Here is a 19,282-nt window from a genome sequence, read left to right as displayed (position 1 = left end):
CAGCGATACAGAGTTAATGTGCTGCTTCCTGCTGATTGAAGGATCACAGTCGGAAATTTGGTAAATGCAAACTGTTCTTCAGAAGCAAACCTTTTTCCCCAATGGGAAGCTCTTTTACAGTATTTCTTTAGGGAGAGGAATAACAAATACAATACATTAATTATTGACATTTGTGTATTGAATATTAGTAGCAAAATTATACAGGAGCAGTCGGTGGGTATTTTTTTCTGCGTTGAAAACGACGTGTTAACACTGACACTGCAAAACCCAGGTCTTGAGGTTTGGGTGTGTATATGTTGAAAACCAAGCTCTTACAGTAGTTACCAAGTAAATTAGGAAGCTCTTATTAACAATGCCAGCAAATTATTACCAACTTCAACAGAAGCGTATGGATGTGACAAGTGTAAGAAGACATCCTTGAATAGTTATAAATTGTTCTCGATTTTAGCTTTGGCTACCAGGTTTGAATTTCAAAATAATAACTCTGGAAGTCACAGGTTTTCATTAGAGTTCTGGGTGTCTTACAGAGTTAAGAAACTGAAGTGCAAACAGTAAATCTTTGAGCAGGACTGGGTAAGTCCTTAATACAGAAAATATTTCATTCACTACCAAAATGTGGCCATTTTAGAAGCGGTATGTAAAAACGGCCTTTGGCAAAGCACCACACCATGCTTGGTCAGTAACCACAGAGCAAAAATGTTACCAGCTAGGAGCTGCAAAAGCAACAGTGGGTAGAGACAGTGCAACTTCTAGAATTCAAATTTGGGAAGAATAAAGCTGGTAACTGAGATTCCCTTTGGAAAACTCCCCTTTGTTTTTTAGCAGTAGCAGGGCTTGGGACTTGCATGGACAGGACTTGTCCCCTCGTTGGCAACAGAGTGTGCTGCTAGGACAATGTTTTTTTATTACCTGTGAGACCTCGGTGAGGAACCTCGCAAAGGTGATAGAGACAAAATGGAAATGACAGAACTTAAAGTATAACCAATGCATTTATAAATAGTTTCTCTGTGAAATATAGCCTTAAAACTTCAGACTACCCTGGACCAGGACTTCAGATCCACCCCCAGCAAATTCTAAATCCAAAGGAAATATGTGGGTAGCGACTCCTTCTGATGCCATTGTTGCGCTTTCGCTACTGAGTGATTTCCTGCGTCAGTGTGATGCTCTGACTGGCTGCATTCCTAAGTTTTTTCTACAAGTTAAAAACCCCAAGAGGTCAATGAAAAGAATTCAAAGCAGCCGTGTTCAGCTTAAAAATGAAGAAAAATAAATGCTATGATTTTGGGACTGGTATGTGATATTTGAACAAGAGGGATTCACAGTGGCACCTAAAAAAAGATACTGATGTCCATGCATGTCACTGCAAACAGTTTGGCAAAATATGTCTTGTTCATTCAATGTATAAGTAGAACATGAAGTATAGTTGTGAACCTGCTGAGAAAAACTGGATTCAGGTTTTATTAGTTCCTCAAACTGTAACCCAGCTGTGAAAAGATTTATGTTAAGTGTCAGTGTGATTCTCAAACAGGAAAAAAAGTTGATCATGATGAAAAATTAAGATGCAAAGATAGCTCACCATCCCTCAAAACCTTAAATCCCAGCCCTCCCACCAAACCCAGAGATTTCCTGGCCTCCTTTTTGCACAACCAAATACTATTCAGTGGATAGATATAACAAATGTGTGTGTGTGTGCATTTTCACATGTAAATTGTGACTTGCTAAGTAAGCAAGAGTCTATCCTTAATTTACAGCAGATGAAAAGGCTTTATCCCGTACTGAGAGACTGGTTTACTTTCTCATGTGTAATAGGTAGGGACTGGATGTTGCTGGTCCTCAGGGATGTGTTGATCCAGTCTAAGGGTAAATGCAGCATTAGTGCTGTACATAGAAAAGTATATGTTGTAAACTAGCTGGGCAGTCAGAAAGCACCAGTTTCCTGCTACAGAGGTTTTGAAAGAGAAGTAGTATCTTTAAATAAAGGCTACAATTAACTGGAAGTCTAGTGAAGGACCTAAAGAGACATCAGTGGGCTTTCAGTCAGACTGGAATGGTGCAAAGAATACCTCAAGGAGTGTAACGTATAAAATTAGGAGAAACCCAGGAAAACACATCGCTGTCACAGATGATGGCAGAGGCATGGCGAGGGCAGGAGCTGCGGGGCTGTGGCTCCCCGCGCACGCCGGCATGGCGCAGAACAGTGAAGAGCAGCAACGTCTGTCTCAGCTGCAGCTGAACCCAGTCCTGGGAAAGTTTGCTACTGGTTGCCCCCAGATCACTGGTATGTTTCATGGAGGCTGAAGTTTTTTAAGGGACAATTACAACAAAACTATTCCCGCTAATGCAAGCAAAACGAAAATGTTGACTTTGGTTTTCAGCGGGTTTCCAAAGATTTACCACTTCTGCTGTGAGGAGGCATCTGCGTAAACTAGCTCTTTGTTGCAGAGCCCAATGCCTAGAAACCCCCCTGAAGCTTCTGATCTCATACAAATGTGCAAATGTTGAGCAATAAGACCTTGCACGTGAATAGCAAATTCTATATAATAACTTGCAAATACGTGGCATAAAAATCGACGATGTTACGCTGACAATCCTTGGAAGTCTTCCAGTGTGGCAAAGAAGACAGGAGCAGCGCCGGTTGTCAGGAGGGACCCTTGGCTTGGAGGTGAAGGATTTTTGCAGATGCGGTTGCACACGTTGCAGCGTGCAGAGGACCCGAGCCTGTCAAGGCAGTTTGACTGACAGTAGCGAGTCTGCAGTGCCGGAGGGAGTTGCATCTGGAAGGTGTGTGTGCTGTGATGCACTGTGCTGGTGAGGGGTAGGATTCCTGGAAAACCACTGGGGCTAGGCAGGAAAATGCTCTCCTTTCCTAGGGAGCTGGCAGAAGCCTCTAGGCTTGCACCTTTCATTCTGGAGACAACACACGGATCGTATTTAAAGGCGCCTTTTACTCCTCCCGCTCAGTAACTCACCATTGTCTGACAAATAAAGGGAAAGTTAAATAAACCAAGTGAGATGGTATTGCTCAGCCTGGCAATCCACCCTCTTCAGGATGATTTCATGCAGATGACTTCTTGTTTAGTCTCAGAGTACCTTCCTCTTTCTTTCTGCACATCTTAGCATTTCTTTAAAAAAAGATTGTAAAAATACCATTTCTTAAAAATACCACTTGCTTGGGGGTGGGGACAGAGGGATTTGTCTTATCTCACTTGCTTAGGCAGACTGAATTTTGAAAAGTAATTTAATTCCAAGTGACACTCATGCTACACTTAATCTTAGACAATAAGTCTGGAGTCTGGAAGTCCACTTACAGCTGAAATTTTATAAGTTGTGCATATAGAATATATTGACACCTAATACAAGGCATTTTATGAAAAGGGACTACTACAGTGTAGAGTGTGATGAATTTTAAGTAGCAAAAAATGGGCTATTTAATATTTGTGGAATTACTGCATATGGAAAATTGCTTAATGGAGAGGGTCTCCTCCAAGTTTTCTTAGAAACAAGGTGTTAGTAAGGTCCATAAAGAAAGGGCCTACTCCTCCCACTGATACTCTAGGACAACTTTCTTGTGTTAGTTGGAAAGTGAGAGTGTTTCTTCAGATTTGACATATTGCCAGTTCCCTCAATGTATAGAAATAGGGTCCCACTGACATGGACTCATTTTGTGAGATTGGTTCTTGATTTTTCCTTGTAAGGTGATCTCCGCTTCATAGATAGCAGCAGTCCTTTTTCCATTCACCGAACTCCAGTCCAGAAGACCAACAAAAATCTCCTTTGCTCTTGCAGCAGATGATGGCAGGAGCTTCCCAGGGAGGCTCCTGGCTAAGGACTCCCAGTTGTCTGACTGACATTTTCTACCCCCAATGCATTGTCATTGCAAGAGTAAAAAAGATATTTGGAGGCTGTGGAGTGCTCATGGTAAATGTGTCCTCTGGGGCACATTAAATCTGGGTACACCTGCAGATTTCCCTGGGGAAGTCAGCTGTGGCAGGTGAGGCCACAAAGGCTGAGGAAGGTTGTGGTAAGCAGCATGGGTAAGTGGTTATTTTGTCCCAAAAGCCGTTGACTATGATGGCATAGACACAGCCAGTGCTTACAACATGTGGCAAGCAGAGCAAGGGTGTGAAACACGTACGGACCATGCTCTGCAAGCAATTCACAGCTTGATCGTGCCGTATTTGGACCAAGCACAATGACACCCAAACCCATACCTCCAGTTCCCGTTGCCCCAGCGTGTGCTGGTGTCTGTTGATCAAGCTAGCAGCCCCTCACTCAGCAGAGCACTTGGTGATGTGCTGAGAGAAGAACTTCACCAAACTCTGGCCTTTGGCTCAGGCCACAGCCCATGGAAATCAGGAGGTGTGCCTACTGGCTTGGATCAACTCCAGGTCCGGTGCCAAATCTGTAAGGACGGTCCTTGCTCTGATTATTGCATGCTATAAACATTGAGTGCATTGTTGGCACTAAATGTGTATTCAGAAATAACTCCTTTTTTTTTTAACAGTAGATTTTATTAGGTATGAAAGCACAGATAAAACATTTGCTGCACTCAATAACCCCAAAATCACTTCCATATGGATATATAGCATCAAAAATACACCCCTTTACTATCCAAAATATTCCCCTTTGCTAAGTCAGCTACGATTCAATAAAGACTTCTCTCTTCCCTTAAAAAATGAGTTCAGGTCTATGTACATTTGTACCACATGTACATACACCAACTTACGCACAAATTTTGATGATGAAACTGTTTAACAGCTTCCCTATCGTTAAATTCTTCTCCATCCCCTGTTCTAGGCAGAGAGCGCTGCTTTTGCTTCTACTTTCCATCTTCCTCTCTCTTGATTCAATTCCATGTTCAGCCTTGAGATATTGTACTTTTTTGTTTTTAAAATTTGTATTGTTTTAGAATATTTAATGCTTAACAAGAGGCATGTCAGCAATTCAGTGCAGCCATTAGGTCTCTTCATATGGGTAATGGCAATCTCTCAGCGGTGGCTATCCCTGCAGAAGACATAATTACATACCTTTCTTCTTCACAGAGCCTGTTAGATGAAGACAGAGCCATCCTGGTCACTGGTGTTCAGGGTTATGTTGCTGTTCACGACGCTTTCTGCATAGCTAGCTGAATAGGTGACCTGGTAGCGACTGCAGGGGCCACAGAAACACAGGAATGGACAGTACTTTAAGCAGATGTGATAAAGGTATTTCCTGAACTTTTCCCCAGCAAAGGCATAGATAAGAGGATTGAGACAACAGTGACTAAATGCAATGGTTTCGGTCAGGTGCAATGCGTAGTCCAATGATTTAATTTGGTTGCAACTTGTAAATAACTCATAGTGCTTTAAAGTCGCTAGAAAAATCAGTACATTGTAGGGGGACCAAAACAGAAAAAACATGACCACCACAACTAAGATCAGTTTTACAGCTCGTGCTTTTTTCTGATTTTTACAGGACAGCAGGGTTTTGACGATCCCACAGTAGCAATAGCATATGATACAGACTGGGATGAAAAAGCCGATGGTGTTCAGCTCCACATTGCAGAACACCGGCCAGATGTTCTCTAGCTCCTGGGGGAAGACAGAAATGCAGTCATTTTCTACCAGCTGGGAGAACACAAATTGCGGTACTGAAACTAAAACTGCCGTTGCCCATACTCCGCAGGTTATAAGAAAGCCATGTTTCACTGTTCTAGATTTCAGAGAATATGTTGCCCGGACAATGGCCAAGTATCTGTCGATACTGATAACAGTGATAAAGAACATGCCCCCAAAGAAACCAATGTAATACAGTGAGGAAACAGCTGTGCATGTAATAGTCCCGAGGGTCCATCCACGCACCGTGTTGGAAGCCCAGAAGGGGAGGGAGATCACAAAGAGAAGGTCCGAGATAGCCAAGTTCAGGAGATAGATGTCAGTGATGCTTTTTTTACTGCCTTCTTTCATAATGGCAAAAACCACCATTAGATTCCCTGTGAGGCCAAGAGCAAACACTGCGATGTAAAATATTGGCAGAAATATTTTCCCAAATTCTTGGATGTCAGTCTTATTGCAGGAGAAAGCACGTTCATCATAAGTATATTCAGCTGTCGTTTCTGTGAATGCTTCCGTCATGCTGAATTTTCTGGCTAGAGGCAACGTGAAAAGGGAAAAGAGAATAACGTTAGAGAGAGAGATCAGTATTTGCTATGGTAAAATACTGAGACACGTCACCACACACACGCTTTGGGATTTTGTCACTATTTGGGTTAGTGAAAGTTGTATTGCTGCAGAGGTGATGGTAGCTACTAACAAAAGCCCAGACTCTGCTGTTACGTGTACTTCACTGAAAATTAGTTCTTCAGGATAAGAAGAAATAAATGAGAATTTCAAGGGCTGCTGAACAAGCCCCTGCTTATCAGAAGAGCAGCAGCAGCAAACCGACACCCAGCTAACTGAGCTCTGCAGGCGGTGCCTTGCAGCATGAGGAGCGCGGGCGCTCCCCAGTCCGCAGGGCAGCGCTCAGCAGGAAACGGCAGCTCGCCTCTAGCTCGTAGCTTGGTGCCTGCCGACACAGAGGGCTCTGGACAGGCTGGATCGATGGGCAGAGGTCAACTGTATGAGGTTTAATAAGGCCAAGTGCAGGGTCCTGCGCTTCGGCCACAACAACCCCATGCAACGCTACAGGCTTGGGGAGGAGTGGCTGGAGAGCAGCCCGGCGGAAAGGGACCTGGGGGTGCTGGTTGACAGCCGGCTGAACATGAGCCGGCAGTGTGCCCAGGTGGCCAAGAAGGCCAACAGTGTCCTGGCCTGTATCAGGAATAGTGTGGCCAGCAGGAGTAGGGAGGTGACCATGTCCCTGTACTCGGCACTGGTGAGGCTGCACCTCGAATCCTGTGTTCAGTTTTGGGCCCCTCAATCCAAGAAGGATGTTGAGGTGCTTGAGTGTGTCCAGAGAAGGGCAACGAAGCTGGTGAGGGGTCTGGAGCACAAGTCCTATGAGGAGCGGCTGAAGGAACTGGGCTTGTTCAGTCTGGAGAAGAGAAGACTGAGGGGAGACCTTGTCGCTCTCTACAACTACCTGAAAGGGAGTTGTGGCGACGTGCGTGTTGGTCTCTTCTCCCAACTAACTAGTGATAGGATGAGAGGAAATAGCCTCAAGTTGCACCAGGGGAGGTTTAGATTGGGTATTAGGAAAAATTTCTTCACTGAGAGGGGGGTCAAGCATTGGAACAGGCTGCCCAGGGAGGTGGTGGAGTCGCCATCTCTGGAAGTGTTCAAAAAATGTGTGGCTGTGGCACTTCGGGACATGGTTTAGGGGGCATGGTGGTGTTGGGTTAACGGTTGGACTTGATGATCTTGAAGGTCCTTTCCAACCTTAGTGATCCTGTGATTCTGTGAACACCATCAAGAGCCCAGTCTCACCCCAAATGTCAGTCCTGGGGTGGAAGTGTGGTAAGATGCTCAGTTTGGCCAGGTCTGAGACAGTGGTTGCTGATGTGGGAGGAGCAAAGTTTGCACTGGGACATCCCTTGGGAACAAGTATATCTTTGATGAGTTTTTTTAAAAAAATCATCCTATGCTCAAAAGAAGAGAAACTATATTGACCCTTTTCCTCAAGCACCAAAGCATCTCATGACTGCTCCTGCCTCAGCCACGAAGTAGTCAGGTTGGAGCCAGGGCTTCTTTGCTTAGAGGCTGCACCCAAAGAGAGTATGGGGTGCAGGTGTGTGACTGTGGGCTCACTGGTCTGCACGTCCAAAAACTTGGGGCACCCATCAGTTCCTCTGCGCTCCTTTGGGATATGGTGTTCAAGTCTCTGCAAAGATTTCTGTTTGCAGGGAACCAAAAATCCAAGAGGGGTGCAGATGTTACTGCGTTCAGTCTTGCTCCCTGGTTGGAGTAAAGAGCTTGTAAGTGTCTGGTACTTGCTCTTGCTGTAGGAAAAAAAGGAAATTGAGTGTGACATGCTGTGCAGAGGGCCAGGGAGATGACTACACAGCCAAACCAGCCTGTTAAAGCGGAGACTGCAAGGAAAGGTCAGTGATAACAAAACTGCAACTAGTAACTACCCCTTGGCTGCCGTGTCATAATCTTCTTACAAGGGACCACCACTGACTGCAAAGGGACTCAGTTCAGTGACCATAAGCTGTCTGTAATAGATGTTTACAACTCCTGTTCGTGGGAGATGTCAATACAGCTCAGGAAGAGCAGTGCTTCTGGTCCAATGCAGGTCAGGCCAAATCTGCTTTGACAAGATGTGCGGCTTCTCAGACTCTGCTGACTGCATTGATGAAACTCCTGTTGACTATAAGGAGAGCATGGGCACATTACTCAGTGGTAGATGCTGGCGGTGTATAACTACTTCTACTCCTACTCCTGACACTTAGAGAGAAGTGGTTGGAATCCCAGCCTACATGTCCATGTTTCACTGATAGCAATAGTCTTTATAGCCTCTGTTTAAAATAAGACTAAGCATGAAATAAAGATGTCCTGGGGTGTGAGACAGTCCTTGCCCAAGAAGTTTGATATGACGTAGTACTACAACAAATTCCCTCATGGGTGGCTACTGTGACCATATTGACATTTGCTCCTAATGCTTCATTGCCAGAGTACTGTTTGTTGGTTGTGGACCATGAAGTTCCGGCCTCTTATTTTGTAGTCATCTCTTGAAGAGGTTTTTTTTTGTGCTAGTTGGAAATGCAGGCTCTCCATTTTAAAATATCTTATTATTCTGAAAGCTCAAAGCCTAGTTGTCCCCAAAACATTTAAATGAGAAATGCCCACAGTCATTAGAAAACAATCTTTGTGGTTTTGCACAGGAAAAGTGGGCTAGAAGAAGGGCTGTCTCAGCGCTGGTAGTTTCGGGGCATGGGCACAGCACAGGGAAGGCTGTTTGCAGCAGGCAGGCACACCCAAGGGCTGAGCAGCTCTTGCAGTGCCTTGCCACTTGAACTGGGAGCTGAGTCTGCTTGCAGAGTCTGTCTAGCCCCTTGCTTGCAACCCAGTTTAATTCTCCAGCTTCTGGAGATGTGGTATCTGACTCCAGCAGCATTAAAGGGGAAGAATAGGAAATGCGTAAGTGCTCGGGCAGAAGCTGAGAGCAATTGCAAACAAGACACTAATTTTCTACTGGTGACATAACTGATTGGAGTTGCCTACAGAGCTTTGTGACAGGTTCCTCATCTCTTCATGTGTCCACCCAGTCATTACTTTATCTACCCTGTTGAGGGATACAGAAATGAGCAAGAGACATCGTACATAATCCCAATAGCCCATCATTTTCTGCCTTCCCATCCTGACATTTTCTTTTTCCTCTTCGGAGACTGAATGTATGCAGCAGGTGCCTTTAAAATGAAAGGAAGTGTTGGGGTATAGCAAGTCTCATGTGCTGAATATGAGTCACTACACCAGCCCACCCAGCTCCTTGCCACTGAGCTGTTACTGCACCCATCTGCAACAGTGCCAGAGCCTCCGTCTCACTCTGTGGGCTGATGTGCTCCACAGCTGGTTTTTCACTGGTGCACCGGTGTGCGGTAGCTGAGGGCTACCAAAACAATTGGGGCTGGAGCACTGGTATATGAGAAGATGCTGAGAACTGGGTTTGATCAGCCTCAAGAAGAAACATCTTAAGGGGTATCTAGCGAGAAGGTGTAAAGGTGAAGCAGACAACTTTTCGTCAGAGGTGTAAGATACAATGGCCATGGGAAATTGTTACTTACTAAATGGAAAAAAGTTTTCTCTGTGAGGGTGGTCAAATACCAGGACAGGGCTTCAGGGAGGTTGTGAGATCTCCATCCCTGGAGATACTTGAAACTCGTCCAGCCCTGCTCTGAGCATGGGTTTGGACAAGAGACCTCCAGAAGTCCCATCCTAACTGCATGACTCTGCGATAAAGCTGGACAGAGGCCACAATGTCTCTGCAAAGTGCCCCAGCTTCTTCTCTGTGGTGTAATCTCCTGTTTCAGACATGTCTTTCCTGGTGTGACAAGCAGATGTGCCATCATGCACAGAGGAAAAAAATGATTGACGCCTGCTTGCATGCCATTAGCACCTTTGCTAAATGCGCAAGCATCCAGAGAGGGCTGCTCAGTGGTGCTTGCCTAGACTGTGTGTGCTGCGTGAAATCCCTGATCTGGAGAGAGGGAGCGCATGTTGGTTTATTCTCCTCTCTGAGAGTTTCTGGCTGTGCTGGTCTTTCCCATGCTTGCTCCCTTAATTCATGTCTAGAAAGGCAGGTTGTTCCTCTGGAGAGTTTCCATATGTGTCCGTACAAGCTGCTGTGCTCTGTTGGGTGCAGGGAGGATTTCACATGTGTAAGGAAATGCAGTTCCCACCATGGGGTAACCCTCAGGTCTGGCAGACTTCTGCACAGGCTGCGCCCACTGGCATTGCCTGGAGAGAAAGCTGGGCAAGGTGGGAATGGCCATCTTCTTCACAGGAGAACATTTACACAGAGGTGCAGGATGAACTCCTGGCCTTATTGAAGTAAAGAGGAACATCACTTGGGCTGGGATTTTTCCTGAAGTACCTTTTCAGTCAGATGGGGATCATTTATTCCTTAAAGTAGCAAATTATTTCCTTTACCCTTACATGGGTGGTTGCGAAGCCTATGGTATACCTATGCCAATCCAGGGGCAAGCGAGAACTGCACTTACCAAAATGACATTGGCAACTGAAAGTGCTGGCATAGTCTGTGGCTGGTTCACTCTCTAGCTCCTGGATTTTGTATATCACCAGTCACACATTGTATCCTCCCACCACCACTCTGGCATATGCAGTGCTGTCAGTTCTTTTTGAATATTTAGCTCCTCTGATACCACTTTGCTCAGTTTAAGCTGATGTTACTCAACAGGTGGGCTGCAAACTCCAAAGGGCTCCCAAAACCCAGCCCATGCCAGATAGATAGGCATAATGGGATGAAATTTTATTGCACCCTAAAGCGAGGAAACTTAGCTCTGCCCATCCTCCATCCTTCCCTGCCAGGTATTCTCCGTCAGCTTTGCAAAACCCACCACAGCACATGCTACAGCCTTCTCACTATCAGCTTCAACCCAATTTTCTCTCTTGTGCTGACAGTAAATGTTCACCTAAGGGACAAAGTGGACTGAAGAGTGTAGAGGACACTGAAGAAGGACTGCAGGGCTGCGAGGTCCCTCCACCAGACATTTTCTCTTGCTGAGTACAGGAAATAGTAGATTCACTTCTGCTTCTCATGGAACTGCTCAACCAATTTGCTCTCTCTCCAGATTTCCCCAGCAGTTTTACACCCTACTCCCCATAAAAACTTCTGCTTTTAATTATGTTTATAGCTACCTTAAAGACAATAGTCTGCAGGACCAAAACCCCTGTTTCTCAACCCAGCTATTCCCAACAAAAACCGTGTGCGCTATGTGTAATACATAGGGAAGTGAAATTATGAGAGATCCACAAACTCCTCTAAGCAACAGAAGTTGCATTTCAACCTTCACACAGCACTGTCATCAGACTGGGAGGCCACAAGAGCCAAATCCTGTTTATGCATCTGATCTTTCCAGTTATCACCCCGGCACTTCAGCCAAGTGCCATGTTACAAGCTTTGCTGCCAAGAAGAGGGGTCTGCGAGCTTCACCCTCTTCACCTCTCCGTGATGCTTCTGCCATCACCGAATGAAAAGAAGTTTAAAAAAATAACCAAACACAGGCCTCTGCCAGAGGGTCATGCTTCAGATTTGCACAATACGCTGATAAAAGTATTTAAACCTCAGAAAGATTTTCACACCTTAGTCAGCATTTCTGGGTGAGGCTGACTTACACACTTTTCTCAAGCAGGTAAAGCATGTTTTTAGCGCATGCTGAACGGGCCAGAGCTGCACACCGACAATTCAGCTGGCCCAGGGAAGCTGTAGGTTTTGTGGGAACCACTGTGAAACCCTATGGGTGCATATGCCTTTCTCACCCTTAGATCTGAGCTGCCACCACCCTATCCAAATATAAACGCCAATGCTTTTGTACATTTGCGACTACAACCATCTGCTTCCTGCTGGCTGGTGATTCTCAGCAAGACCGTAGGGAAGTCTTCAGATACCTCCAAATGAAATGTCGTAGCTGTTGGTGGCACTTCCAACACACAAACAAGAGATTTAAGGGAATTAATCAGAACTGGGTGGAAACTAGCAGGAGAGATGCGAGTCTTAATAGCACTCTGGGTGAAATGCAACCAGCCTGGCGCCAAGCAGCTACCACGCAATCACCAGACTGCCGCGGACACCTCTAACCACGGTTTGGATGATACCCAAAACAAAACTTAGACTTATGGGCAAGACACTAACCAGAGGTGGGGCCCAGTTTCTAGTCCTACACCCAACTGGTTCCTGTAATTCATTTAGCTTATTTTTCAGAGCAGGGTGGCTTCATTCTTAGGGGATGGTCTCTGGAGTCGCTTGGGATTGTGTTAGATAGCTGGGGTCAAAAGCAGGCCCAGCCCAGCAGATGCAGTTACTTTAAATCTTAAATCTCAGTCTTTTATTCAGTCCCGAAGTGGGGAGACGTTCTCCCAGCTCCACCTCTACAGGTGCTGGAAGCAGCTGACACAATGCTGACCTTTGGAAGTGGCAAGCAAGGTGAAAGAGCTGGAGTAACCTAACCTTTAACCTGGGCAAAATAAAATTCAAACAGTAAAGGAGGACAGTGTAGCTAATGCCGATTTGTGTGGCTTTATAGGAGAGAAGCTTTAGTTTGGACATCTGATGAGATGGCAAGGTTGACAAGGGTATGGCACTGGAGAGTTGGAGATTTGATTTGCACTGTCTGCTTATTTGATTGACACATCTCTTCAGCCCAAAGCAACACAAGCCCAACAAAGCATTACAATGGGATTTGGGCTGGTTAGCTGTCAGATATCAAAAGTCAGACACCCGTGGAGGAAGCCTCACCAAACTAGGAATATTGCTTGTAAAAGGTCTGGAGGAACAACAAGTTGAAAGCCAAAAACTCTTCAGTATTTTCATCATTGTCCTGAAAGCAGATTGGGACCAGAGCTGGCAGGGGAAAGTGATAAAAGGATTAGCGAATTGGACAGTGATTCAGACAGATCTGAGTAATCTGGGTCTTCTCGGATGATTCACATTGGCTTTAACATAGCCAAAGTGACACGCTTGGGAGTTAAACAACACAGACCATGTCTCAAGAGCAGGGGCGCATCCGCAAGGAAACCTGCATGCTGATGCGGGCAGACTCTGCGCCGAGCTCCCAGCCAGAAGTTGCAGCAAGAAAAGCTGATGCAACCCTCGCATGTTTAAAGAGGTGCTAAATGGGAAGGAACGAAAGAAGGAAGACTTTACCATTGCAGAGCTTGATACGGGGGCTGTAGGCATACTTGGATAACATTTGATTTCACTTTTGCCTGTGTCAATAATCTTGCTAGTTTAGTGGGATTAGCCATACCATAAACCAATGCATGGAAATTCAAACCAGAAACATGCAAGCTAGGAATCAGAGACACATTTTTAATGGCGAAAGGCTAATGACTGGAACAGACTTCAAGTAGGAAAAGGAGGTTTTTGCATGCCTGAGGGTCTCCACATCAAGAGAAGATAGTCTGGGAAACAGGTTTAGGCCAGACGGAGTGGAGGAGCTCAGCAGCGGGGTACTGGCAAAACCCCGCTGCCCCTGATAGGGAGGGAGGCAGAGCAAATGGGTGATTGGGGCACACTTGTCTTAACAACCATGACTCTCTTTTGGTAATAAATGACTGAAAAAGCCAAACTGTCCTCTCCCCAGGAACTTCACCAGCACTAGCTATCCCACATCCCGGGATGGGAACCCCTGGAAGGAAGTGGGGTCCTGTGAAGAACACGAAGCAGCTGCCGGGGTTGCGTTAGAGGGAAGGCTGTACCATGGCTGTGGAAAGCAAGTAGCACAGTTTGGGGGTGGGGATGTTGTTACCAAACAGACAGTCTGAACTGCCTCTGTTAAATCCTGCATGTTTTTCCTACTTCTAACCAGTTCTTTTATCACTCCTCCATCTCTTCTGAGTGGGTGTGGTGTAATCCCAGATGCATCCTTGCTCCCTGCTCCCCCAGTCCTTCCCTGATGACTTTAAGGTGAGGAAATGCCTTTGGTGTTTCTTCTTTCTTCTGTGATTTATTCTCAGATCATCTGGACCATTTCTGTGGCCTGGCAGAGTTCTGCAAGCATGGTAATTACTTATCAATTTGGGTGATTTCATTTATGGATGCTTCCCCCAAGACTTTGAAGATCAGTTTTTTAAAAGCAAGTAGCGATCTGGGCTGCTTCATTATCGGATTTTCCAGCTCACAGTGGAGTTCAAGGTGCAGAAACATGATGCTAAAGCTTTCTGAAAATTAGGGCATTTAAGGTGTCCTAAATAAAGGACCCAGAAATGGAAGCTCATCAAACCACTGCTGATTAAGATAAATATAAGCCTGAATATTGCAGAGGGCTATGGTCCCTTTATAAAGGCATTTAGGTCAAAGAGATGAAAAAAATGCTCCTTCCCTGAACCAGTTCTACATCACAAACTAAATTAGAAGCAGACACCACTAGCTGGAGATGAGCAGCACGTAAATCTACAAACTTAAACCAATAGTTTTGGGTAAAAAAATACATTTGAAAAGATCAGGCTTGGATCATGGAGAGCAGGAGGAGATAGTATACAGTCCAAAATCCCCAAGATATCTCTCACCTTCACCTAAGCCTTCGTAGCATCAAAGAGTGCTTTCTCAAAGATGCTGCATACTAACCTGGAGATAACTGCAGGGCAGCAGGCAACTAGGGCACAAGTTTCAGCTTAACTCATCACATCAAAACTAGGTGTACTCTGATTTTTAAAGAAAACACAAAAACATGGACTTTCTGCTGTCTCTGCCGGCGGTGAGGGCTTCGCCGCCTGTGCTTCAGAGCAACCGCAGAGGTATTACTTCGATCAAGATCTTGCTCTTGCTCCATCAGTACATGGTCCAGCTGGCCGGGCCAGCGGCCTCACTGGGGCTGATCGTGCTGCTGTCACAGCAAAGCGGGCACAGAGGACTGAACCCTGATGCCCCGGGCGAATCCTGCCCCCAGCAACATCCCTCCACTTGCTCTTTTTGTCGCCCTGCCAGGAAGACTCGCTGTGAGCCGTCCGGGAGGGACAGCAGCACCGCAGCAGTAAGTGGTTTGCTGGGGCCATGGCAAGCCCTGCCAACCCCCCGGCAGCTCACCCCTGCGGTTGCTGGGGTATTTATAGCAAAAGCTGTAAGCTGAAGCTTTCAGTGGTTTCAGCTCCTTCCCTTGACTCAGGGGAGGACAAAGCCCCTCTGAGGCTGACAGGGTGGCCATGCAGGAGACGTAGTGACCACACACTGGGGATTCCACCCGCTCCCTAATGAAGCAGGGAATAGGCTCAGGTTTCAGGGCATGACCAAGGCTCTTGAGCAAGTGAAGATGCAGATAGTCTCGTCAAGGCATTTTCCTGATGGGGTGCCATCGTTAATTCAAGTCATTCTTCTGAATGGGAGCTAAGCACTGGGAGCCTTCTGAAAAATCCCACAAAGCACTGGTGTGAACCTCTAGTGGACAAAATACCTTTAGAAATGGTCTGAACCTCTAGCAGTCAAAGTACCTTTAGAAATCTGGCCCTAAGGAGGTCAGAGCCTTAAATATCCATTTCAGAAATGACTTATGCATTTAAGAAATACAACCTGACAGTATGATTCAGACTCTTGCATCTCCCCTGGATCTTAAAATCAAGGTTCAAAAATCACTGATATCATTCTGAAATTTTCATCCATGACTCTCAGAATCATGATTTTGTGGTCTTGATCCTATGACCAGATCCAACGGTCCTCTGCAGAGCTTTTGCAACCCGAGATGGTTTCCAGGCAGTGTCCTGCCCCCAAGGATGGGCTGGGGGATGGGGAATGAGGTAAATGGTGTGAGAATTGTGTTGAAGAGCAGTATTTATTTTTGTCCTTGCAGAGGCTGGGGAGCACTTTAACTCAACTGCTGGAGGGGCAGTGGCAGAGCTGGGAAGGGACCAGGTGCCCTCTCAAGAGCTGCCCAGGGGCACTGGGTGTTTTGGGGTTGTCATCTGACTGGATGGTGATTGCCAGGATCAGGATTTAATTGGAACATTTCTTTCACAGGTATTTCCTCCAGCCTGTTAGTTGCCCTTTCTGCCTGCACAGTTGCTCGTGACACTCTATCTTTTTTATATGTATAGCTGAGCGTTTTGACAATGTTTTCTCTTACCTGCTCTTCCTCAGTATTTCTCTTTTCCAGGCCTTCCCTTCTTAAGCGGCATTCAAATTTCTTTTGTATTTTCTGTTGAAAGAACAGTGAAAACAGATGATTGCTTGTAGCTGTGTGCAGTGTTTGTACTTGTTTAGTGCTCACTCCATCCTCCTGCAGCCTTTATCGTGGCACCTATTTACTTCCTCTGTCCCCTCCCTTTTGTTATTAATAAGCTCACGTTGCCTCAGCATCCCTGAGAAGGTTCTCTAGAAATGGGAGAACTCTTAAATCATCTTCTCCGTCATTTTAGAGAGCAGTGCACATTACCCTTTCTTGATTGTGTCTGGATGAGATTTAAGTTCTGGAGTTGCCAGCCCCTTCCGTCGAAGATCACATTTACTATGTATGTCATTTACTCTCAATTTACCTTGCCTCTCCTTTGTCAAACCTGAGCCTTTTCCTCTCACTTTTGGACTTTTTCTGCATTGCCCACACCCTCGTAATTCATTGCACTTGCTGTCTTTTATCCTGTCATCCAGTTCACTGCCTCTGGCTGTGCTGCCTCCACACAGTGTTTGCCCCAACAGACCTGATTTTGGGAACTGCTGTACCTGGATCTATGTTTATATCACGCAAGTACTTAACAGGCTGCCACCACTATATTACCCAAATTTCTCACCCAAACCAGCAGACATCTTTGTGTAACATCCTTCCTATGGAAAGCTGAGTCACAGAGAAATTAAGTAATGGTGTCATACAGAAAGTTGGGTTTTCAAGTTTTATGAATTTCTGCCATTCTCTTGCTGGTCTGCCCACATCAGACACTGTCATTGTCTCTACAAGATTTTCTGTATTGGACTGTCTTTCAGTGTCAGTGATGTTTGGGATGTTGGTTTACTGACCAAAACTAAAAGCAAGAAATGCTGGTGAGTTGTGAAATCCCTGCAGACATCTAACAAAAACACCTAACTAAGTTGAAGGGCTGTATCTTCTTGGTCTGTCCTTCTGGGCTAATGCTGCACACTAGTCATCTATCAGCATTTTGTTTTAACCTTGAGGACTTCTAGCAAGGGTGACTATTTCTCTTGCCACAAGATGCCACAAATAATTAGTCACCGACTAAAATTTCTCTGCCCTGGTCCATTTCGATTTATAAGATCATTCCCCTTTCTACTTTCACGATTTGTAAATATTACCCATATCATCTTTACCTGAATTAAACATCATTTAGATTCCAAGCAGTAAGCAGTGAAGAGTTTCCTTAAGTTCATGAGACACCATTTCTTGTCATCCTGCTCTGTCAAATTAAAGGGAAAATATAATTGTTTCTTACCTTAATTCATAGCTGCATTGAAAACCAACGTTTTCTTCAAGCCAAGCCTGTTTGGGTTTAAATGTTTATTTCCTCTTCTCTAGTGCTCATGCCTCCCTTATGAAACATGTGAACTTTGGCAGGGCAGCTTCCTGGGCTGAGCTTTGGGGTTGAGCTGAGAAAGTATTAATGTGCTCTGCTCCAGTCCTGCTGGCGCCTTGTGAAGTTGTGAAGCAGGATGCGGCCACTCAGAGGGGCAGAACAGCTTGTTTCTCACCCCCTTGGTTCCCCTATCCTATGCAGAGTGAGACATTTTTGACTCAGACACAATGGTACAGTGCATAGAAATACAAGTCTAGGACGATAGCAGGGGCCTTGAGCAGTGGGGATGCAGGATGCAGCACAGAGTAGAGGTACAGGATGGTAAAAGATGGGGCACAGGTTGGCACTGGGGACCCCCACAGCTATATACAACTCACTGATGGTCAGTTAAAAAAATGCAGACCTGGAGCTGGCAAAACTGGGCTTAGTGGTAACTAAGTAAACTAGCTAAAATACTATCTAACATATGTAAGGGGCACTGCACATAGTAAATTGGTTGTTAACTTGAGGTTGCAGACCAGTGGAGACAGAAGAAGGTATAGAAGCATGTTAGAAAACACACAAAAACAACCCCAGGCAGATCCCAGAGGGAGGCAGGAAAAAAGCATCAGCATGAACATTGCATTCATCCCAGGGAAGGGCTGGCGATGCTGAGAGCTTGCTCTGAGCCCACCCCACCACCTGGGTGAAGCCACCAGCCTTAGGACCCAGAGGAGCAGGGGAAGGGCGAGTGTACCACCAGGAAAGGGCTGGAAACTATGTGTGCGCAAAACAAGTTTAACTGCATTAGTATTGTTCCTTTTTCTGCGACCAGCAGATACAGACTGATAATGATTGGAGCCTTGAGATTTCCATTATGCTAACAATAAATTCTCGGCTTTACCTATACATATGTTGTGCCTCCTCTTTGCCCATAAACAAGATTTGAGCGTAGTGTCTCTCTGCAGCCCAGGGCTTCCAGTAATTCCGGAGGAATCTGAGGGTTTCGAGCATTGGCACGTTCATTAATCAAGGAGCCTTCTTAGTCCCTGACTCGAGCATCATGCTCAGGGTTGCGTTACGGGTGTGCCCACAACTGAGATGCTCTGTAGCACATTTCCAGGCACCTCCGGAACACACAAAGCAGTTCATCTGGAGTGAAACCAGGCAGGAGGCTGTGTGGCGGGCTGCGCTATTAGGTCCTCTGGCAGAGGCAGGAATACAGTCCTGGAAACACCTCCAGGAACCGTCCCTGTCTCGGATGCCAAGGGAGGTTAAAATGCCTTCTCCCTGAAGGCAGAGTTGTGCCGCCTCCATACAGGCTAAGCTGGATGGGGTTTTTGGGGTGGAGAGCATCTTCCAGGTTGTCTGAGCTGTTGCTCATTGATTGGTGTGGTGAGTTGCCAGGCAAATACTCTTGCATAAGTTTAGTTCTGGTATTTCTGCCAATTACTTGCTTTTTTCATGATGTTACGCTTTATCTAGCAAAGGTTACGTACCCAACAGCTACGCAGCAATCTACTGAAGGTCAAATGTGGGCCTCCAACATCAGCCAAATTATGCAAGTGCTGTCAGCCATGTGGGCCGGGACAAGCGCCCATGGAAATAATCAGGGAACCGATACCTGGTTAGGTGTTAGCCAGGAACAGTAAAAACACACTGCTGAAAATAAAGTTTAAAGGTGAGGGATTAGTAAA

At 45.7% G+C, this 19,282-nt stretch overlaps 1 protein-coding gene across 1 annotated transcript; it reads right to left on the bottom strand.

Moving 5' to 3' along the window:
- Positions 1-5,048: 5,048 nt before the first annotated feature.
- CX3CR1 (C-X3-C motif chemokine receptor 1) lies at positions 5,049-6,113 on the bottom strand (the record flags this gene model as incomplete). The annotated part of the gene is made up of 1 exon (XM_081996477.1): positions 5,049-6,113. One exon carries the CDS (start codon positions 6,111-6,113, stop codon positions 5,049-5,051), a length of 1,065 nt encoding a protein of 354 aa, XP_081852603.1.
- Between the last annotated feature and the right edge of the window lie 13,169 nt (positions 6,114-19,282).

This window comes from Phaethon aethereus (genome assembly GCF_964289735.1).
Source record: "Phaethon aethereus genome assembly, chromosome: 2".
Classification (NCBI taxonomy): domain Eukaryota; kingdom Metazoa; phylum Chordata; class Aves; order Phaethontiformes; family Phaethontidae; genus Phaethon; species Phaethon aethereus.
Note: the sequence above shows the minus strand (reverse complement) of the source record. Positions and strands in the feature narration are given on the sequence as shown.